We start from the raw sequence: 24,435 nt of genomic DNA on the forward strand, positions 1-24,435 counted from the left end.
CCACTATTATTCAAATTTATGCACCAACTACTAAAGCCAGTGATGATGAAATTGAAGAATTTTACCAACTTCTTCAGAACCGACTCCATGGCACATAACCACCACCACCAACGCCAACAACTTCTTCAGTCTGAAAGTGATCCAACATGCAATCAGGATGTATTGATAATTAATGATGATTGGAATGAAAAGATTAGAAACAAAGAAGAAGGATCAGTAGTTGGAGAATATGGCCGTGGTGATAGAAATGATGCTGGAGATTGCGTGATAGAATTTGCAAGACCAATGGCATATTCATTGCAAACACCATTTTTAAACAATATAAAAGACAATTATACACATAGTCCTTACCAGAATGAATACACAGAAATCAAATTGACTACATCATTGGAAAGAAGATGTTGGAAACAAGGCCAGGGGCAGACCATGAAACAGAACATCAATTGCTCATATTCAAGTTCTGGCTAAAGCTTAAGAAAATTAAAATAAGTCCACAAGAGCCAAAATATGATCTTGAACATATCCCACCTGAATTTAGAGACTTTCTCAAGAACAGATTTGATGAGCGAAGACCAGATGATTTGTGAGATGACATCAAGAACATCATACAAGCTAAAAGCAAAAGGTCCTTAAGAAGAAAGAAGGAAAAGACCAAAACAGATTTCAGAAGAGACTCTGAAACTTGCTCTCCAACATACAGGCACTGAAGAAATGAGGAAGTACAAGAGCTGCACAGAAAATTTCAAAGGGCAGCTCAATAAGACAAAAGTCAGGCATTATAATGAGATGTGCAGAGATCTGAAGTTAGAAAACCAAAAGGGAAGAACTGAATGCTCAGCATTTCTTAAACTGAAAGAACTGAAGAAGAAATTCAAGCCTCGTGTTGAAATACTGAAGGATTCTATGGGCCAAAAATATTGAATGATGTAAAAAGCTTTAAAAAAAAAAAAAAAAAGGAAGGCATATACAGAGTCTCTGAACCAAAAAGAAAGAAATACTCTATGTTCAACCATTTCAAGAGGTAGCATTATGATCAAGAGCCAATGATTGTGAAGGAGGAAATCCAAAGGCATTGGCAAAGAACAAGGCTCCAGGAATTGAAGGAATAAAAATGGAAGCCTTTCAACAAACTGATAGAGTATAGGAGACACTCACTCATCGATGCTAAGAAATTTGGAAGACAGCTACATGGCCAACTGATTGGGAGAGATCCATATTTGTGCCCATTACAAAGAGAAGTGACACAATAAAGTGTGGAAATCATTGGAGAATATCATTAATATCACATGCAAGTAAAATTTTGCTAAAGATAATTCAAAAATGGCTGCAACAATACAGTGACAGGGAACAGCCAAAGGTTTAAGCTGGATTCAGATGAGGATATTGAACAATGGTTAGTTATTATTGCTGATGTCAGATGGATTTTGGCAGAAGGGAAAGAATAACATAAAGATGTTTATTGATTATGCAAAGACTTTTGATTGTGTAGATCATGACAAGCTATGGACAACATTGTGAAAAATTAGTATTCCACAACACTTAGCTGTGCTCATGAGGAACCTGTCCATAGACTAAGATGCAGTCGTTTGAAGAGAACAAGGGGACACTGAAAGGTTTAAAATCAGGAAAGGTGTATGCCAGGATTGTATCCTTTCACCTTACTTATTCAATCTGTACACTGAGCAAATATTCTGAGAAACTGGATTATATGAAGAAGAATGTGCCATCAGGATTGGAGGAAGACTCATTAACAACTTGCAATATGCAGACGATACAACCTTGCATGCTGAAAGTGAAGAGGATTTAAAATACGTACTGATGAAAATCAAAGACCACAGTCTTCAATACGGGTTGCACCTCAAAGTAAAGAAAACAAAAATCTTCACCACTGGAACAATAAATAATATCGTGATAAATGGAGAAAATAATAAAGTTGTCAAAGACTTAATTTTGGTTGAATCCACTATCAAGCAGTCAAGAAGTCAAATGAAATATTACATTAGGCAAATGTGTTGCACAAGAACTTTTTTAAGTCTTCAAGAGCAAAGACATCAGTTTGAGGATTAAGGTGCACCTAACCAAAGCCATGGTATCTTCAATAGCCTCATGTGCACGTGAAAGTTGGACAACGAATAAGGAATATATAGAAGAATTGATGCATTTAGGTTATGGTGTTAGAGAAGTATATTGAAAGTACCATGGATTTCTGTTGTTGTTAAATGCCATCGAGTCAGTTCTGACTTGTAGCGACCCTGTATAGGATTTCCAGGAGTGGCTGGTGAATTTGAACCTCCAGCCTTGTGGTTCAAATCTACCTTGTGGTCTAGTGCATTATCCCACAGTGCTACAACAAAAATCTATGTTGGAAGAAGTACAGCTAGAATATTCCTTAGAAGCCAGGATGGTGATACTTAGTCTATCATACTTCAAATATAGTAAAAGATGGGCCCAATCCAGGGAGTAGGATATCATGCTTGGTAAAGTGGAGGGTCAGGGGAAAAAGAGGAAGACCCATAATGAGACGGATTGGCACAGTGGCGGCAGCAGAGGGCTCAAACTTAACAATGATTGTGAGGATAGCTCAGGACCAGAAAGTGTTTCCTTCTGTTGTGCATAATGTTGTTATGAGTTGGAACCAATTCAATGGCACCTAACATCAATAGCCAGGATGCAAAGGAAGTAATGACTCTATTGGAGCCCTTAATTAAACCTATTGTTGGAGACTTCAGATAACACATACCTGTTCATTAAATTAGAAGAGTAGAGATAGATGTTTAGCAATTAAATATGTCACTGAATGAATGACTAGACTGGAATGAAAATTAAGTAAATTAATCCAGATTTCTAAAACTCCTAGCCATGCCTTGTCTACAAAAAAATATAATAAGCTATGTGTTTTAACAATTATAATTTAAATATCATACTATAAAACTAGAATAAATTATGCATTGTAGAATAGTGAGAATGGTTTTGACTAGCCAGGTAAAATGTGCCCTACTATTTTAGAGTCACTGTTATGCTACTCTTATTTAATCAATTTAAAAACCTATAACCTAATCAATTATAAGTGAGTGTGATGTCTGTATACGATAAGTACTGGACTGCAACACCAAGGTTCTTGTTTCAAATCTGCCAACTGCCCTATGGTAGAAAGATGAGGCTCTCTGGTCCCACAAAGATCTGAAGCCTTGGAAACACTATACAGGACTTCTATGAGTCAAAATCAACTTGATGGCACTTTACAACAACAACAACAATTAATTATAAATGTATTGTTGGAGCAGTTTTATTAACCAGAAATAACGTGTCCTCTTCTCGCATCCATAAATCATAGTGGATTTAAAGGGGAAATAAGTAACCAGTGGGTATAGCCACTCTTAGTACGTAGATAAACTAACAGGTAAATGGCATAGACAGTTGAAATTTAGGAAAAAATGAAAGGAAAATTGTCCTTTCTCAAGATTAACTTTTAGTGTTCTTGACTGGATATAAGCAGATTTCTGATTCCAGTTTTTATCTGATTTTAGCTTGTGGAAGTAGTCAAGCTATAGGATTCATTTTGAAACAGAGCAAGCCACTTTACAAACTAACTTATCTAATATAGGTCTCCATAACAATCATGCAAAACCTACATGGAAAACAAGTAAAAATAGGTCAGCGAGGCCTACTGCAACTCTGCCACTTCTCTCTACCTCACCTCTATACACAAGATGACCTTGCTTTGGTTCCTTTCTGTTGACTACTCTTCTTTACTCCAGCTAAGGCTATACTCTGCTATCAGACAACCCACCTCTTTCCCTTTCCTGTGGCCAGTTGGTACTTTGTATAGTACGAGTTGAAGTTAAGATTAGAGACGATAAGGAGTCCCAGAGACTCAAAGGTCCTAAGACTCTGAGAACCCACGTGGGAGTGGGCAAGCGGTGGACAGGGTGCACAGACCTGTATGCAACATAATGATCCTCTGCGGGCAAGGGGAGCCCTGGTGATGCAGTGGTTTAAGTTTTGAGCTGCTAGCCACGAGTTCAGAGATTCAAATCCATCAGATTCTCTATGGGAGAAAGACGAGACTGTCTGCTTCAGTAAAGATTTACAATCTTTCAAACTCTAGAGAGCAATTCTACTCTGTCCTATAGGATTGCTATGAGTAAGAATTGATGCAATGGCAATAGGTTTGAGGGCAAGTATAGCCAGATTGTGCTGGTTTGGTACTGTGATGGTGTTCCAGATAAATCCACCTGGTCTTCAGGTCCAATTAACTTTATCCATGTTGTTGGTAAGTGCCATCGAGTGGGTTCTAACTAGACCCAGAATAGGATTTCCAAGGAGCAGCTAGTGGGTTTGAACTGCTGACTGTGTGGTTCAAAGTCCAGTGCTGATCCTTTAGCACAACAAGAGGACTCCATAGCACCTCCTAAAACATCCTCTTTGATTTACTTATACTGTAGCCAGTTTCACTAAGTTTTCAGTATTTACCCAGCACTCACTTTACAATATAATTGTTTTATAATTACTGTTAAGTGCTGCTGTTGAGTCGGCTCAGACCCATAGCGACCCTGTATAGAATTTCTGAGGAGAAGCTGGTGAGCATGAACCACCGACCTTGCAGTTCAAACGGCTTTGCAGTCTGGTGCATCAACCCACAGCTCCGCACCAGGACTCCAAAAATTACTAATAACTAGAAAAATATGCCTTCGTTACTTTGAAACGTTAAAAAAAAATGCCACTCAGAAAGGTTTTGTCTTAAGAGACATAGGTGGGTAACATCAATTTTCCCCCTTAGAATTCCTGAGATGATGTGAGATTCTTAGAATTCCACCTGAATACTTTATTCCCAATCAAAACATTAATCCATAAAGTACAAGAAGAAAGTGCCATTTATAAAGGGACACATTCTTGCTTTTCCCTTTTTTGTTATGTTGATTCATATAAGACAGCAGTGCTGATGAGATTTTATTTTGATCTGTACTAGATTGCATGCTAGATCACCTTGTTATTAGCATACTATATTAATCATTATTGAGATTGCCATGTGTCTGATTATTCTAACTAAATTCAGGGATATTGTGTGGGGCAAGAAAGCATGCATGGAGACATTTTTAAACACAATTATTTAGACATTATCTGAAAACATCTAACCCAAAGGTAAGTTACTATTTTCATCACAGTTGCCTATGTCCAAAGAATAAGATACATTCTTTATAATTGAATTTGTGTTTTTTTCCACTTGTAACTGGAAATAAAACAGAAGGGGTACCATTAATCTGAATAAATGAAACATACTGTCCTCAACATACTGTAGTCAAAAGGAGGAATTTCAGTGTCTGTGTGTGTGTGTGTGTGTGTGTGCTTAAGGGAGTTTACAACTTCATTATTAAATATAAGTTGGGACAAAAGTGTACCTTTATTGGAGGCGGGGCTTGGTGGCGGCTAGGGTGGAGGTGCAGTGACGTTTGTTATCAGAAATACCACAGACTACCAAGCAAAACAGATCCAGGACAGAGCTCCAAAACTTGGAACCACAGAGATAGGAATATTTAAAAGGTTCAAAGGCTTATAGCTTGTGGAACTTGTAGCAAAAGTAAGAAACTGCATACTTTTGAATCTGCCGAGCTCGGTGGACTATCACATAATTCACAATAAAACATAAAAAAAAAAGTGTACCTTTATTGAAAAGCCATTTAGCCACAGACACACACGTGTGTCTGTGTGATAATTGTTAATATGAAAAATTTCAAACATACAAAGGTGTTAATGGAAGTGTATTATGAGAAAACTGTGCATGAATTTCAAAATTTTATGCACCAAAATAAACTCATACTAACTTGTTGAAACATATCTGAACAGCATCTAATTGGAGGCACTAAGAAGAATAAGACGTAAGTTTGAAAAGAACCACTATCCGAGTAATATGAATTCTGCTAAAATTGAAGCAAGAAGAAACAATTTTTGGTGATGCTTGGGTGACAAAGTGGTGAAATTACTGGTTCTTTACAAAAAGTATGGGGAAAATATCCCAAAGAAATCAAAGTTTGCAAATGGATAACTCATTTTAAGCAAGGACAAAATGAAGCCTGCAGTATCAGGCCATCCACATCAACTAGCAAGGAAACAATCTTGTTTGTGCCCTAATTGAAAAGGACAGACAATTAGCAGTAGAAGCAATAGTCAACACGACATAAATCTCAAATGGTTCAGTTTACACAATTCTAACTGAAAAATTAAATTTGAACAAACTCTCTGTTTAACAGTGTCTTAGGCTGGGTTTTCTAGAGAAGCAAAACCAGGGAAACATATATATATGTATATATATATATAGAAGTTTATTATCTTGCAATTGTAGAGTGCCAGGTCCCCAGTGGAAGAGGAAAAGAGAATCAAGTTGACACAAAACCCTAACTATTACAGACAGGTTAGAAAATGTTTGCGCCCTGCTGTAGACAAGACTAAAGCTTTCAAAGGAAATTTTAAACAAGTAGGATCAAAACCTTAAAGCATTTCTTCAAAGAACTGTAACAGGAGGTGAAACACGACTTTACCAGTATGATGCCAAAGACAAAGCACAATCAAAGCAATGGCTACCAAGAGGTGGAGGTGGTCCAGTCAAAGCAAAAATGGACTGATCAAGAGCAAAGGTTATAGCAATCATTTTGGAGGATGCTCAATACATTTTGGTTGTTGAATTTCTGCTGGGCCAAAGAACAATAATATCTGCTGATTATGAAAATGTTTTGAGAAAATTAGCCAATGCTTTAGCAGAAAAACACCCCAGAAAGCTTCACAAGAGTCCCTCCTCCGCCTCACCAATGTTCCTATTAATTCCTCTCATCAAACAAGGACAATTTTGCAAGTTTCAATGGGAAATTATTAGGTATTCACCTTAAAGTTCTGATTTGGCTCCTTGTTACTTCTTTTTGTTCCCTAATCTTTAAAACAAAAAATCTCCCATTTTTCTTCAGTAAATAATGTATGAAAAAACGGCTAGATTTCCAGGACCCTCAGATCTTTAAAGATGGCTGGTATCATCACTTTAAAAAGTGTCTTGGCCTTTTTTTCATCTTTAATTCACTTTTTCCAAGGAAATTTTTGAAGTACCGTCATATATAGAATTAGAGAGCATTGTGGTGGTGGTGGTGAAGTGATGTCGAGTCAGTTCCAACTCATAGCGACTGTGTATAGGGTTTCCAAGGAGCAGCTAGTATGTTTGAACCATCAACCTGAGGAGCACAGTCCAGTGCTTATCCTACAGTGCTACACGACGACCCTGAGAAAGAGTAGCATACTAAAATTAAATATACCTGTCACCAAATTTTAACAATGATCAATTTCTGATAGCCAATCTTATTTTATCTATATCATCATTCATTCTCCTTATATTATTTTTGAATTAAAATCTCAGGCATTACGATATTTAATCTTTAAAGATTTCAATATGTACACATAGCATTTTTATATAATGATTAATATTTTCAGAAGAAAACTCTTTCTTATACAATCTTGTGCTCTCTCTGTACTACAATGTTCAAATAAAATGATAAGGACACAATTTTATATTTTGGATCTTTCTGGAAGATCTACAATACTTGTACAGTTTTAGCAGAACTGATTTTTCTTGTTTACCTAGTCTGAGAATATTAAAATGCAAACTTAGAAAGTAAATTATTTTATTTTATTACTCCTTAGAGCATAGTACAGTAGAATTTTATAAATGAGTTTATTTTAATGAGCAGTATACATCATCTTACATGCATGAAATTCCATACACAGAACATTACTCAAGGGGAAGATCTGAGATTTTTATCAACTGTACTTTGAAATGTTGAAGTGAAAATAAATCTATGTCAAAGCAAAATATTGTGAGTTAATGATATTCCCATTAAGGTATTCATTTGCGTATCAAGAACCTAACATTTTCTTTTGAGAGTTAAAATGTTTTCCTTCTCCCTGATAATATCTAATTCTTTATTTTGCTTTTGTTCAATAACATTCTGGAGTAACTTTGTTATCTGTTTTTCAAATAATGTCAAATGTAAGGCTCAGAAATAAAAAATAGAATATAATTTAGTGAGCAAGAATTCAAAATCTATAATGTTGGGCAAACATGAGAAAGTAAACAAACTAACGGTAATGCATGTGTCTCCTATTTATAGGATATTCGTTTAAGAGCAGGCTATGCATTAACCCTTTTTGCTTTCAATAATCGCTTTCAACAATATTTAATACTGGAAAGTGGAACAATGACAATATCTATTTTTGAACCTTTTCTTGAGTCAAGTGTTGAAACTGAGAAGGCAATGGCAGCATTTCAGGTATAAAATCGATGTTTAAAACTTCAAATTGACAAATACATATCATTGATGAAAACTTGAAAATTATAAACATTTGTGGGTCTAGAAACAGGTTACCTAATTTACAGAATAAACATGTATTTCACACACCATTCCTTCCACCTCATAAAAACTCTTTAGTGATAAGGATTTCTTCAATTTATATAATTTTACAAGTTCAAAGTCATTAGGCCTTTATATCTAACTTGATGCTTATGACAGCTCTGTAAAGGTACCAGGCAGGTAGTTTATTTTCATCACTCCCATATTACAAGGAAATAAGTAGGGAAACATTTTAGTATTTAAGTTAAGTTTTCTAACTTCAGATTTTTAGCTGATCATACTGATTCTTAAACCCTGTAACAGCTATATGGTCTGGGTTCTTTTTAGTCTTATCTCTCTTCTTTTTCTACCCTGTGTTCTTTAGGGAAAGTATTTTATATGAATTGAGTGCTTCAAAGTTGCACACATTATAGGATGAATATGGCCTACTACAGCCATTGCAATGACCAGAAAGGAACAAGTACCTTAAATCCCTCCTCCAGCCACTTATTTCTATTGAATCCTACCAAATTACCCCCATCCCCCCAAATGTATAACAACAACAGTTAAAAAAGCTTAACTGAAGAAGCTGTGTGGAAGATAGTCAATGATTCTATATTTTTTTTCTTTTTGGTTTTCAGATCATTGTATTAGCTAAAGTCATTATAGATGTGGACCACATTGCTTTGTCTGCAAGAGGTATTACGATTTTAGTTGACAGTCTGTATTCAGATCAGAACAGTACTATTATCTTGACAGGTAAGGACTAACTAAGAGGGAAAAAGCTAATTGTATCTACATAAGCTATTTTTTAAATATTTTTTTTCATAATCTTATCCATAGTAAAATAATAAATGTATACTTTATCACATGATTTTTAAGCATGAATTCATCTAAGTGTTTACAGAGCAAGCCTACAGGAAATGATGAGGGTCTGCACCCTGGCCAGAAGCTAAGTAACTTTGAACATAGTCATGTTGTTTTCCTAACTGCTATTTTTAACTTCGGTTCTCCTAGGATATAAAATGACAATCCAACTGTGAAGTACCAACAACAGAATTAGCACATTGAGTTATTTATTTAATAGTAGCGGCAGATTTATACTTACTTACTGCTGTTTGGGTTCCTTTTAACTAACTGAATACATTCTGCTAAGAGCTTTGAGTTCTGTGTTGCTATGGAACATAACAAAGCAAGCTTCTTGACATATTGCTATTGTGCACCTACATCCACTCCAGACCTAACCCTCTAGTTAACACATAGAAGGTGACCAAGAACGCAATATTTGTTAATTGACTCAATTATTACTTTCAAAGCAGCATAAAATAATGTCAGAACAACAGCCATGCCACTACTGCCAAAACTAAAAACTAAGGTCTTATTTGCTTTGTTTTCCAACTGAAATTGATCACTATAGTCAACAAAGGAAACTGTCCATGCTGCCATAGAATTATATTTTTATGGGGTATATTTACATGGCATAAAATTTTCCGGAAACTAGCTAGCTAAAAAATCTCATGCTTAAAAAATTATTAAATATCTTTTCATTAAATTGCATTCTACAGTACATGTAGTTATACTATACCACATTCTAAGGAGATGTGTTAGTGTAGTGGTTACAAATCAGGCTGCTAATTTCACGGTCATCAGTTCGAAACTACCAGCTGTTTCGCGGGAGAAAGATGAGGCTTTCTGCTCCCATAAAGATTTACAGCCTTGGAAATCCCATGCTGTATGGGTTTTATGAGTCCGAACTGACTCCATGGCACATAACAATAACAACAATTAGTTTTAAAATATTAAATTCCCCACACTGGTGGGAATTGAATCTAAAATATTATCTGGGCTTTCGCTGCACCTTTAGCTCCAAAGTCATAGGCACCTCCTGCGCCATATGCATGTCTGGGATATCTCAAAGTAGGACATTCAGGCTTAGGATATACTGGGAAATAACTGATGTGCTTATTGTCCAAATTAACATGGTTCCCAGGAGAGGCTTTAGACACACAAAAGTTTGGGAGACTGAGAATTCTGTTGCAGGCTGGCTCTTTTAGCGTAGTGGTCATGAGTAGGGCTGCTAATCTCACAGTCAGCAGTTCTGCGGGAGAAAGATGATTTACAGCCTCAGAAACACTATACAGATTCCCTATGAGTCAGTACCCACTTCACGGCACATCACCACCACCACCTTTGAGACCTATAACCCGCTGTCTACTCCTCTGTCTTAGATGCTTAGTCTTAGACTCTCCCCTTCCCCAATCCCAGTTGGGTCATTTTATTTTTCTCAGTTCCCAAACATTTCTTTTTATGGTAAGAATTTTCAGTGATTTTGAACTTCAATAAGCAATATACTGTTTGAATTTTAAATCAAGTCATTTGAACTGCAGAAAGGACGTATTAAATTTCTTCAACCATTCAGCATTGTTGACCAACAATTGTTCAGAGTCAGAAAAAACTGAAAACCTCAAAAAATTATTTTATGAACCATGGGACAAAGAAAACCTCTGACTCTCCTATATAAATCTTTTTAGTTTTACTGTCTGTGGCAGCAAATCAAACCATAATTTTAGAGAACATTTACTATATACATAGTTTTTCTCGGCACTTTTATATTCACAAATGACCTAAGCACAGTATATTAGTTTATGTAATTCAGTAACACAAACATTGTTTTCTTGTTTAATTTATAGGGAATTTGATAGCTAGCCTGGCTCACTCTAGAGCTGGTATTCCAGAAGCATTTACCTCATTAGGGACCATCCAAAGGCTCTGCTACCAATTGTACTCAGAAAAAGAAGAGGTAAAAACAAAGAAAACTAATTCTAAAATTTACTATGCTAAAAAAACGTAATCTGCCTCTTTCTCACTTCTGTTGATTAATTCCTTCACAGGCTGGTTGTATATATAACTCATTTTACTAACTTAAAATTATATGATTTGATTTTTCTAGCACTAATTAGTTACATTCCATTCACAATTTTAGTTCCCACAAAAAAAATGTTTATTTATTTTATCTTAAAAAGAGTTAAAATTAGAGTTTAACTGCAAAAGCAGTATAATTGAGGGGGGCTTCTTGGAAAAAGAAAAAGTTCTTGGAAAAATTCCATTATCTTTCAGTTCTATTTTTCCAAGAACTGTCTGAAGCCCCCTCATACAACTGTAATTACAGTTTAAAATAATAAATGCCTGGTCAAATAGTCTACAATTTTTTAAAAAAGCATCACTTACAATTCTGGTGTTAGATTTAATATAACTACATTGGTTATGCAGACATTCTGGACTGGATAAAAGCAGAATTCCTAGCACAGTTTTTTCTCATCTGCCATACAAGGCTAGAGGTTGAGGGTATGAGAAGGTGGTTTGCCTCTGAGTTTTCGCCAAAGACCTAAAACTGTTTTTCACTTTAGAAGATGAGAATCACTTGGAGGGCCTTTGAAGCTACAGATGGCTGGGACTCATTCCCAGAGTTTTTTATGCAGCACACCTGAAGTGGGCCCTAGCGTATGCTTTTCTAACAAGTTCCCAGATAACGTTGAAATTGCTGTTCTAGGGACTGCGCACTGAGAATCACTGCACTAGGCAGAGATGATCGAAAGTTATACAGAACAGCTGAAAGCCAATGTAAAGACCAAAATGGCAACCGTCTGGGACTTTGCCATGGTCTTAGTTTATTTGCATTATCTAGACTTTATCTATGCCACCAGCCATCAAATTACCTACAAACTTCCTAGGAACGACTAAATTCCTCCAGGGTCATAGTCTTCCTTCAAAGGAAAAAAAATAATTACTTTGCCTAAGTCCTACAACCTGTCACTTGCATTTCTTTGTTTATAGCCATGGAAAACTGAGTTGCTTTCCTTATGTTTAGTGTAATTTCATTCTCTACTCTGTTCCTTTAAGGAGCTCTGGTAGCGTAGTGGTAACGAATTGGGCTGCGAGCCTCAAGGTCAGCAGTTCGAAGCTACCAGCTGTTACACGGGAGAAAGATGAGGCTTTCTGCTCCCGTAAAGATTTACAGCGTCAGAAACCCTGTACAGGGTCGCTATGAGTCGGAAGTGACTCCACGGCACATAACAACAACAACTCTGTTCCTTTAGTCCAATAGTTTGCAACCATACTATCCCCTGGGAAAAGTTTTGGAAAATTCCCATGCCCAGGCTGCACTCCAGAAAAATCAGAATTTTTAGGGATGAGATCCAGGCATAAGTAATTTACAAGTTATTTAAGTGATTCCAATACACAGTCAATGAGTTTCTTATCACTCAATGGTTACACATTGGAATCATCGTTGGCACTTAAAATTTTTATATGTGTGTGTATATTGTGTATATTTAATATATATTGATATATTCCAGATTCTACCCCCAATTTGTTGCATCTGAAATTCCTTGAAAAAGGCTAATTTCTTAACTAATTTCTTAAGTGATAAGATTCTGATTTAGTTGGGTGGATCTGGGTATTTTATTAAAAACTCTCCTGGTGATTTAAAAGGAGTCCTGTGGTAGCACTATAGGATAGAGCTTTGAACCGCTAACCAAAAGGTTAGTGGTTCAAATCCATCAGCTGCTCTTTAGAAATCCTCATAAGGTTGTCATGAGTCAGAATTGACTCTACAACACTTAACAACAGGTGATTTAAACTGCAGTCAGAACTGAGAACCACCACCCAAAAACATCAATGGGAGTTAACAGTCGTTTCCAGAGGTATGGCTCTTGCATTTTCATCTGGAATCGATTGCTATCGGTTAACATGCATACTCATATTTGTAGTTTCTGTATATCTACAAAGACTTTCAAATGGAGTATCTGTGAAGAATACTAGACTGAATGTGCTAAGAACAAATGGTTAAGAAGGAATCATTTCTTCTTCTTTTAGGTTCGTGCAGCTTGTTCCTGTGCTCTTGGCTACTTAACTTACAATGCAAATGCTTTCCGTATCTTATTAAAGGAATGCAGGAATAAGCCTAATCAGTTCATTCGTATTAGAAATAACATCAGCAGAGATGCAAGGATTAACCCTGCCTTTTTAAAGGAATTTCAGATGCAGCAAAAAGTGGGACTTCCTTCCTTAAGGTATTGTGCTTATGACTGATGTTGCTGTAGTGAAACTATTGATTGCTACAGGATCTTTTATGTTGTTTAAGAAGGGGAACTATCCTTGATATGAAAATATGCCCCGAAAACCAGAGGATAATCTTCGTTCTAATTCAAATTCTAAATGTCTAGTACTAAAATGTTTTTATTCCAACTCAGTATCAAAATTATGAATACAGTGAAAAATGCAACTAAATCACAGGGATCCTGTCTAACCAAGATTATTCACATTTCAGAAAATTTGGGGGAGACTGGTTTCCTCTAAATATGATCCAAAAATCCATTTCTTGGGTATACTGTGGAGTTCTAGACAACCAGGAATGCTACAATGACCTTGACATCAAATAGGTTCTCTGGAATTGATCCAAAGCTAGGCCAAACTCCCAGATGGGAACCAGACTAATTCAGAAACAGTGGTTGGAGGTATGAAGTTTTCCAGGCATTTATTCAGAGTATTTTGTCCCCATGTTATGCTTTCATCCTGAACTCAATTCTCTGAAAATGTAAGGAGAGGAGAATTTCCTTACAATAGACATATTTTCAATTCTTCTGTAGATGTAGCTGAATTGCATATGAGGGAATTTTTAAAGTTTGTAGAAAAAATAGAATAAAAAGATAATGGAATTTTTCTGAAAACTTTTTAAAGCCCCATCATACAGTAAGTCTTTCTGAAAGTTGTGATAATATTATATATGGGAAATAGAAATGGGAAGCAAGAACGTGTTAAAAATAGTTTCATCATATACTCAAGATGTATTATTAACTCTGTGATAATAGAATAGAATCTGTAGTAATTATTGTAATATAAATCAATTTTAGGTATAGACAAAGATGAGTACATCTATAGAGTCACTTAAATTTTAATTCTTTGAAAAACTGAAACAAACTAACAAATTGATTACATAATTTTATATAATTAGCCAGGGAGTAAAATTGAAAATTGCTATAACTGACAGTGTAAAAAACAAAACAAAAAAAACCTAACTCACTGACTTAAAAAAGGAACAATTACCTGAATATAAGAGATGATCATAAAACTTTAGAATAAAACATAGGAGTAAATCTTCCAGACCTTGTATTTGACAATGAATTCTTAGATATAAGATTAAAGGCATGAGAAACAAAAGAAAAAATAAACTGGATGTCATAACAATTTTAAATTCTGTGTATAAAAGGTTTATATCAAGAAAACCTACAAAGGTCTATAGAGAGGGTTTCAAAAAGTTATGGAAAATTCTATTATTATCTTTTAAATTCATAAATATATATATGTATATGCCATTGTATCTTTAAGGGAGCTTTAAAAATTCATATATATTCATATTCATAAAAAGTTCAATAGCCATTGGTATTAAATGCTGTCCAGTCAGCTCTGCCTCAGAGTGACCCTATGAACAACAGAGTGAAACACTGCCTGGTTCTGCATCAATTCTTTGGTCTTCCTTTTTCATTTTTCAGCTTTCACATGCATGTGAGGCAATTGAAAATATCATAGCTTGAGTCAGATGCACCTTGATCCTCAAAATGACATCTTTTTTCTTTAACACTTTAAAGATAGAGGTCTTTTACAGTAGATCTGCTCATTGCAATAGCTTCTTTGATTCTTGACTGCTGCTTCCATGAGCACTGATTGTATATCAAAGTAAAGTGAAATCTTTGAGAACGTCAACCTGTAACCCATTTATCAAGATGTGTTTTATTGGTCCCATAGTAAGATTTTTTTGTTTTCTTTACATTCATACTGTATTAGTTGTAAGTCATGCTGAATTAGTCTTTTATCTTCATCAGCAAGTGCTTCAAGTCCTCTTCTCTTTCAGCATGTAAGGTTGTGTCATCTGTAAATTGCAAGTTGTTAATGAGCTTCCTCTAATCTTGATGTCATGTTCTTCATATAATCCAGTTTCTCGGATTATTTGCTCAGCATACCGATTCAATAAATAGGCTGAAAGAATACAACTCTGATGTGTACTTTTCTTGATTGTAAACCATGCAGCATGCCCTTGTTCCGTTAAACAACTGCCTCTTGGACTATGAATAAATTCTACATGAGCACAATTAAGTGTTCTGGAATTTCCATTCTTTGCGATGTTATCCATAGTTTGTTATGATCCATACAATCAAATGCCTTTGCACAGTCAATAAAATACAGGTAAACATCTTTCTGGTATTCTTTGCTTTCAGCCAAGATCCACCTGATGTTAGCAATGATAGCCCTCATTTCACATCTTCTTCTGAATCTAGTTTGAATTTCTCGAAACTCCCTGTTGATGTGCTGCTGCAAACGTTTTTGAATTATCTTCAGCAAAATTTTACTTGCACACAATATTAATGGTGGTTGTTATTGTGAAGTGTCGTCGAGTCAGTGCCGACCCATAGCGACCCTGTATAGGGTCTCCAAGGAGCAGCTGGCACTGCTGGATAATTTTAGGACAGGGAATACATTTGATTTCCCACCAGCCAGAACAAAGAAATGTCACCAGAAACACAGGCCCTTCACTAGTTGCCAATAAGAATCAGTATCTTAGTAGTAGAGCTAAGCTAACCATAGAGTAAAGTAAACCTCCCTCTGTCTTTAAAATGTCAAAAACAAGCCTTGAAAAGATCAAGCTGATCGGCAAATAACTCACTGTCAGAATAAAATCCAACCATTGTTGGAGAAATGCATCAATGAACAATTTCAATGACAAGTGGGACATTCTCAAGAAGTCTAATATAAAGTAACATGCGTCACAGAAAAGACGCATTACATTCATACTGTATTAGTTGTAAGTCATACTGAATTAGTCTTTGATCTTCATCAGCAAGTGCTTCAAGTCCTCTTCTGTAGCTGAAAAAATTCCAAATCTAATGAAAACTGTAAAACTATAAAACAGATCCAAGCAGCTCAGTGGATCTCAAATAGTATAAACACAAAACCACACTAACTGATGTCAAAATCAAATTGTTGATTACAAAGAGAAAAATCCTAGCTACAGCTAGAGAAAAGAAGATACATTAGGTAAATAGGGACAAAGACAAGAATTCCACAGGCTTCTTATCAAAAACAAACAAGCTAGAAGACAATAGAATGACAACTTAAAAGCTGTCAACAGGGAATTCTATACCAGGTAAAATTAGCTTTTAAAAATGAAGATGAAATGCAAATTGTTTCACAAAAACCAATGCTGTGAGAATCGGTCAACAGCATAGCTAGACTTTAAGAAATGGTTCTGAAATTCTTGCAGGAGGATAGAAAATGATACTAAATAAAAACTGGGAGCTACAAAGGAGTCTAAAGTGCCAGCATAGCAAATATGTGAGTAAATAGAAAATTCTTTTAAAAAGTCAATTGGCTATTTAAAACAAAAATAAGCTTTTGCAGCAGATAGGCCCAGTGAAATCTATCATTTGATTTCTTGACTGCTGTTCACATGAGTACTGATGGTGGATCCAAGTAAACTGAAAACCTTGACAACTTTAATCTTTTCTCAGTTTATTATAATGTTTATTGTTTCAGTTGTGAAGATTTTTGTTTTCTTCATGATGAGGTGTACTCCACATTGAAGGCTGTAGTCTTTGATCTTCCTAAGTAAGTGCCGTAAGTCCTCTTCACTGTCAGCAAGCTAGATTGTATCATCAACATATTCTTGGTGGTCAGTGGGTTTTCTTCCAGTCTGGGTGCTGCAGTCTACATATAATCCAGCTTCTCGGATTTAAAGTGTTAAAAAGGCAAAGATGTCACTTTGAAAACTAAGGTGCACCTGATCTGTTGTTGTTGTTGTTGGCCCTTGTTCATATGTTACCTCTTTAAATGGTTGAACATCAACTATTTCTTTTGGTATAGTGACTTTGTGTATTCCATCTAACTTCTTTTGATGCATTCTGCATCTCATTCAGTATTTTGCCCATATTTGTTGTGTTTGTTGTTAGGTGTTGTCAAGTCAGATTCGACCTATAGTGATCCGAGGAACAACAGAATAAAAACATGCCTGGTCCTGCTCCATCCTCACAGTTGTTAGGCTGTATTGAGTCAAGCGGACACTTCCATCATCTCTTTGGGGGTCTTCTTTTTTGTTGACCCTCCACTTTACCAAGCATGATGACCCTCTCCAGGGACTTGTCCCTACTGATAACACATTTTAAGTATGAGACACAATATCTCACCATTCTGGCTTCTAAGGAGCATTATGGCTGTACGTCTTCCAACACAGAAATTATTTGTTCTTCTGACAGTTAATGATACTTTTAACATTCTCTTCCAACACCTTAACTAAAATGTATAAATTCTTCTACGGTCTTCCGTATTGTCCAACTTTCACATGCATATGAGGTTATTGAAAATACCATGGATTGGGTCAGGTATACCTTAGTCCTCAAACTGGTATCTTTGCTCTTGAGCACTTTAAAGAGGTCTTGTGAAGCAGATTTGCCTACTGCAATAAATTGTTTGATTTCTTAACTCTTGCTTCTATGAGAGTTGATGGTGGATCCAAGCAAAATGAGATCTTTGACAACTTCAATATTTTCTCTGTTTACCATGATGTTTTTTTATTGGTCCAGGTAGATATTGCTTTTTTTTTTTTTTCTCTTTACATTGAGGTGCAACCCGTACTGAAGGCTGTGGTCTTTAGTCTTCATCAGTATTTTTAATTCTCTTCACTTTCAGCATGCAAGGTATGTCATCAGCATATTGCAGGTTATCAATGACTCTTCCTCCAATCCTGATGCCAAATTCTTTTTCATATAATCCAGCTTCTCAGATTATTTGCTCAGTATACAGATTGAATACATATGGTAGAAGAGTACAACCCTGATACACAACTTTCTTGATTTTAAACCATTCAGTATCCCCTGGTTCTGTTCCAATGACTGACTGCCTCTTATTCTATGTACGGATTTCTCATAACACAATTAGGTATTCTGGAATACCCATTCTTTGCAATGTTATCCATCGTTTGCCATGATCCACACAGTCAAAAGCCTTATTTCAGCCAAGATCTATCTGATGTAAGTAATGATATCCCTCATTTCACATCCTCTTCTGAACCCAATTTGAACAGCTGACAGTTTCCCTGTCAATGTGCTGCTGAAGCTGTTTTAAAATTATCTTCAGAAAATTTTACTTGCATGTGGTATTAGTGATGTTGTTTGATGATTTCCTCATTCTTTTGGATCACCTCTCTTTGGAACCATCACAAATATGAATCTCTACCAATCACTTGGCCAGGTAGCTGTCTTCTAAATTTCTTGGCATAGATTAGTGAGTGCTCCCAGTGCTGCAGCAGCCTGTTGAAAGATTTCATTTTGTATTCCATCAATTCCAAGAGCTCAATTTTTCTCAAAGTCTTCAGTGCACCTTGGACTTCTTCCTTCGGTACCACTAGTTCTTGGTCATATGCTACCTCTTGAATGGTTGAACATCGGCCCTTTCTTTTTGATTCAGTGATTCTGTGTATTCCTTTCATCTTTTTTGATATTTTTTTGCATCATTCAAATCTTTCCATTTGAGGAAGATTGTGGTCTTTTTGTCGACAGAATCCTTCAATAATGCGAGTCTAGGCTGGGATTTTTTCTTCAGTTCTTTCATTTTAAAAAATATTGAGCATATGCTTTTCTTTTGGTTTTCTAACTCCAGGTCTTTGCACATTTAATTATAATACTTTATTTTGCCTTCTTTAGCTGCCCTTTGAAATTTTCTGTTCAGCTCTTTTACCTCCTCAATACATTCATGGGTTGTTGTTGTTGTTGTTGTTGTTTTTGCTACTGTTGTTTTAAAAATAATCACTATACTGGAGAACAAGTTTCAGAGTCTCTTCTGACATCCATTTTGGTGTTTTCTTTCTTCCTTGTCTACTTAATGACCTTTTGCCTTCATAATGTATGATATTCTTGATGCCATTCCATAACTCCTGTGGTCTTTGGTCATTAGTGTCTAATGCATCAACTCTGTTCTCGAGATGGTCTTTAAATTCAGGTGGGCTATGTTCAAGATCATATTTTGGCTTACATGGATGTGTTTTAATTTTCCCTAGTTTCAGCTTGAAGTTATAACAGCAATTCCTGGTGTTTTCCACAGTCTTCCCTCGGCCTAGTATTGGCTGATGATATGTATGTAGCTTTTCTACCATCTCTTCCCACAAATCTAGTCATTTTGAATTTTATTTATTCCATCTGGTGATGTCCACATGCATAGTCACCTTTTACATTGTTTTAAAGAGGTATTTGCAATGAATAAGTAATTGGTCTTGCAAAATTCTATCATGTGACCTCTAGCATCATTTCTCTCACCAAGGCCATAATTTCCAACTACTGATCTTTCTTGTTTGTTTCTAACTCTTGCATTCTAATCACCAGTAATTATCCATACATTTTTATTTAATGTTTTATCAGTTTCACAATGAATAAGTTGGTAGAATCCTTCCATTTCCTCATCACTGGCTTTAGTGGTTGGTATGTAAATTTGATTAATAATGGTATTAACTGGTCTTACTTAGAGATGTATGGATATTATCCTATCACAGACTGCATTGTACTTCAAGACATTTCTTGAAATGTTCTTTTTAATGATGAATATGATGCAATTCCTCTCAATTTTTCATTCCTGGCATAGTAAATCATGTGATTGTCAGATGTAGAATGGCCAATACCAGTGCATTTCAGCTCACTAATTCCTGGTTTTTGATTTTTATACATTCTATTTCATTTTGACAACTTCCAATTTTCCTAGATTCATAGTTCATATATTCCATGTTTCGATGCTCCATCAGCAAGTGAAGGTTCTGAAAGCTTTACTCCATTTGTGTTATTACAGTCAACTCTACTTTGAGGATGCAGCTCTTCCCCAGTCGTATTTTGAGTGCCTTCCTAACTGAGGGGCTCATCTTCTGGCACTATATCTGACAATATTCTGGTGCTATTCATAATGTTCTCATCTTCTGGCATATATCTGTCAGTGTTCAGCTATTCATAAGGTTTTCAGTGGCTAAACATTCAGAAGTAGTCCATTTCTCCTTAGCCTTAATCTGTCTTAGTCTGCAAGTTTCCCTGAAACCTGTCCACTATGCTTGACCCTGCTGGTAGTTAAAATATTGATGACATAGCTTCTACTATCACAGCAAGATGTAAGCCACCTGACCGACAAGTGGTGACCACCTGATCTAAGCCATGGTATATTCAGCCACCTCATATACATATGAAAGCTTGACAATGAATAAGCAAGACTGAAGAATTAATGCCTTTGAATTATGGCACTGGAAAAGAATATTATGGACTGCCAGAAGAACAAAGAAATCTGTGCTGGAAGAATTTCAGAAAGACTGCCTCTTTGAAATGAAGATGGTGAACTTTGTCTTACATACTTTCAATAGTTCATCAATAGGGACCAGTCCCTGGAAAAGTACATCTTATTTGGTAGAGGGTTAGTATCAAAGAGTAAGACCCTTAATGGGATAGATTGACCCAGTGACTGCAATAATTGTTTCAAACATAGGAATGATTGTGAGTATGGTGCCAAATCAGACTTTGTTTTATTCAGTTGTACTCAAAAAGCACCTAACACCACCACCATCAACATGTATGCAGAAGTAAAAAGTGTAATCCCAGTAGCACAAAGGAGAAGGAAAGGAAGTATATTGCACATTAGACATGAAGTAGTATAATCTATCTTTAAATCTTAAAGATAGATTGTAAAGAGGTTAAGATGTATGTTATTAAGCTGAGGGCATGCATCAGCAGTGTTTTCACTTATGGAAATTATTTTCTCAGGTCATAAAGATCTTCGTTTTTATAACTAGACAGTAATTTTGTGAATCTTATTTTACTTAACCGATTTCCTATGGTTGTACATTAAGCTTATTTCTAATATTTTGCTAATATGAAGCACTGCAATGAGTACCTTACGCATATGTTATTTAATATATAGTCGTGGTATCTTCAGATTCCATTCTTAGAAGTTGAATTACTGAATCAGAGTGTAAGTGTGTGCGTAGTTTTGTTAGATATTGCTAAGTTCCTGTATTTGCAGTCATAGCAGCAATGTGTGAGTATCCCACAACTTCCGCAGTGTTATTGAGTTTGAACTTTGGTCAATGTGATATGTGACAAATGGTATCTCAGAGGGTTTTAATGTATATTTCTTAAATTATGAGCATCACTTTGTTTTATAAGACATAATTCTTCAGAAAAACAGCAATATTTATACAATAATTAAAATGAAAATTCCAGTTCTTTACAACAAAATACAATATAGGTTGTTTAGAAGGTATTTTATGATCTTTGATCATCATTTAAATATCAAGTACTATAAAGTGGAAAAACATATGATTAATAGGTCAAGATATATGGCCAGCAGAATACCCAGTAATTTAAGAATTTTGATGTATAATCAAATGTCAAGAGAACACAACAATCATCCAATTTAGTAATAGCAAAATCAGACAATATTGGGTATGCTGAACAGGTAACATGTAGGAATTAGACCCTTAGGAATTGAACATGATATATGAATGTACTAAATCTTGGCATATTTCAAGTTTTTGAAATATAATTGTTTTCCTTTAAGTCTGGAGAAAAATGGAGGACCATCTATAATTCCTGTCTTTAAAAAAGGTAATTAATTTTTCTTTAACTTCTGGGGTACCTTCTAATTCTGACATTTAAAAAATTCTGTGTTCCACTCCTAAAATTTCAAAATATAGAAGTAACCAAAAAACGTATCTGTGAACTTAAGCTTTTGTAATTCTGTCTCTCTAGAATACCATCCTATCTATAAGGCTATGGTAATTGTTTCTTTTAAGAGTAAAGAAATGATTGCCTACTAATTTTACTTGACAGAGATCCCTCTTATTTTGATTTTTCTCATAAGCAAGCCCAACTTAAATTATGTTTCAGCAATCGTACTGTTTCATGTGCAACTTTTCTATCTCATAAAGCTAGGGCAGCACTCATTTTGATACTCTGTAAATTTTGTACAGAGTCCGTAGATGAGGTCAGCATCTAGGTCTTATAATGCTACTCTCCCTTCCTACTAGACTTGAATGAGGGAAGAGAAATTATTTCTTGATTTCAAGTACATGCCTAGTGTGTATTCATGTGTGCTTAGTGTAGGAGCAAAGTCAGTCTTAACTGATATGCTGTCCAGTAGTGAAAATGAAAGATTCATTCAAAAGTCAAAGTCAGATTCATGGAAACAAAATTGAAAAGGAAAGAAATATAGAAACAGTAAAAGGAGAGTAAAGAACTTCATTCAGCGAGTAGCCAAGAGAAGTTAGGCTTTATTTCTAAATATTATAAGTAGAAGAATGTCTATTTGGTTATATGGCATTTTTAGTGTAAGATTTATTTACACACAAATATACTGTTGGCCCCACTTTTTCTTCTCTTTAATACTGCCTTCTAAACAATGCTTTGTGCACTGTAATAGTCTGATGAGAATTCACTGGTTTGTGAAAAATAAGAATAAATAAAGACAATAAATAGCAAACTTCTGATAAAATTAATTTCATTCAATGTGAAGTCCATTGCTTTGGCATGATGCCCTTTCCACTTGATTTTGGTGTAAATATTCTCTTTCACAAACTGAAATTTAAAGTAGTTGGTATTTGTTCTCTATTAGTGGCATTGGCATAATAAAAGGTTGATAGCCATATAGTGGTCCTTACAAGTTTTAGTTTCAGAAATCTAAGTCTGAAATCTACTGATCTATTTCCTTAGTACGTTTTAACAAGATCAAGAAAACAGAACAATATAGAATTATAAGTAATGAGACTATAGATAGCTAGGGATCTTAGGTTTAAGAAAGAGAAACCTAATTGCTCTCTCATTTTTAGGAAAAGAACACCGAAGAAAATCAAAACCTAAAATTCAACCAACAGATTCTTTGACTTTAATTCCTCCTGTAACTAACTTCATGGGACTCTTTAGAGCATCAAAACAGAACATTGTTTCTCATAATATTTTTACTTTTTCAACTTCATCTTCATCAAATATTACAAAAGTCTCAAGACCAAGAATAGTGGTTTTGAGCCAACTTGGGAGACATGTACAGAAAGCCAACCTGGAGCCTCCAGAAGCATTATAAAAGCATCCCTGAATAATCTTTTTCATGGAATTTCTTGATATAGATACTAAATGAAATTCCCTAACATGTCTACTGGAATTTAACATCAGCCAGAGTGAATTATGGTTTCAAAATTAATGATTCTCCATAATAGGATGCCTAAAACTTAGATCTATTAAAATCTATTAACTGACATGGTGGTATAACTAACATATGTTGTTGATTAATGCCATCGAGTCGGTTCTGACTCATAGTGAATCTGTATAGGGTTTCGGAGGATCAATTGGTGATTTGAACTGCTGACCTTGCAGTCCAGTTCAAACTGACCTTGCATTCCAGTGCTTGTCCTACAGCACCACACCAGGATTCCAATATATACATACATACATACATATATATATGTATATATATATATATGTATGTATGTATGTATGTATACAAAGAGATAGCAATATTTAAAAATTGGTATATTTGGCTAAATAGATCTGATTCCCTTTAGTATTTGCTGTAATGCCTAGAGAAGTAGCACAAATGTATGAGGCTTCTGAAACCTGAAATGTGTACTTGCAAGACATTTTATTTAAAAAGAAAATCTGAATTCACTGCTCATCAACTATAAAAGTTGGCTAAACACGTGGCACCAGTGTTTACCAATCTCCTATTTAAAGTGTACAAGAGCAAATATATCAGTTTGAGAACTAAAGTGCACCTGATCCAAACCATGGTATTTTCAATAGCTTCATATGCATGTGAAAGTTGGACAGTGAATAAGGAAGACCATAGAGGAATCAATGCATTTAAGTTATGATGTTGGAGAAGAATGTTAAATGTACCATGGACTGCAAGAATAACAAATTTGTTTTGGAAGAAATACAATCAGAATGCTCCTTGGAAGCCAGGATGGTGAAACTTTGTCTCTCATACTTTGGGTATATTAGGA

At 35.4% G+C, this 24,435-nt stretch overlaps 1 protein-coding gene across 1 annotated transcript in view; it reads left to right on the forward strand.

Annotated features, from left to right (window-relative positions):
• The window catches only part of ANKAR (ankyrin and armadillo repeat containing), a 103,420-nt gene extending 79,904 nt beyond the window's left edge, over positions 1–23,516 (forward strand). The window contains exons 17-22 of the mRNA XM_006864069.1: positions 8,148–8,306; positions 9,008–9,125; positions 11,057–11,166; positions 13,242–13,438; positions 21,999–22,045; positions 23,266–23,516. Coding sequence (XP_006864131.1) covers positions 8,148–8,306; positions 9,008–9,125; positions 11,057–11,166; positions 13,242–13,438; positions 21,999–22,045; positions 23,266–23,516 — 882 coding nt within the window. The remainder of the gene's footprint in view (positions 1–8,147; positions 8,307–9,007; positions 9,126–11,056; positions 11,167–13,241; positions 13,439–21,998; positions 22,046–23,265) is intronic.
• The last annotated feature ends 919 nt before the right edge of the window (positions 23,517–24,435 follow it).

This window comes from Chrysochloris asiatica, unplaced genomic scaffold (assembly GCF_000296735.1).
Source record: "Chrysochloris asiatica unplaced genomic scaffold, ChrAsi1.0 scaffold00059, whole genome shotgun sequence".
Lineage (NCBI taxonomy): Eukaryota > Metazoa > Chordata > Mammalia > Afrosoricida > Chrysochloridae > Chrysochloris > Chrysochloris asiatica.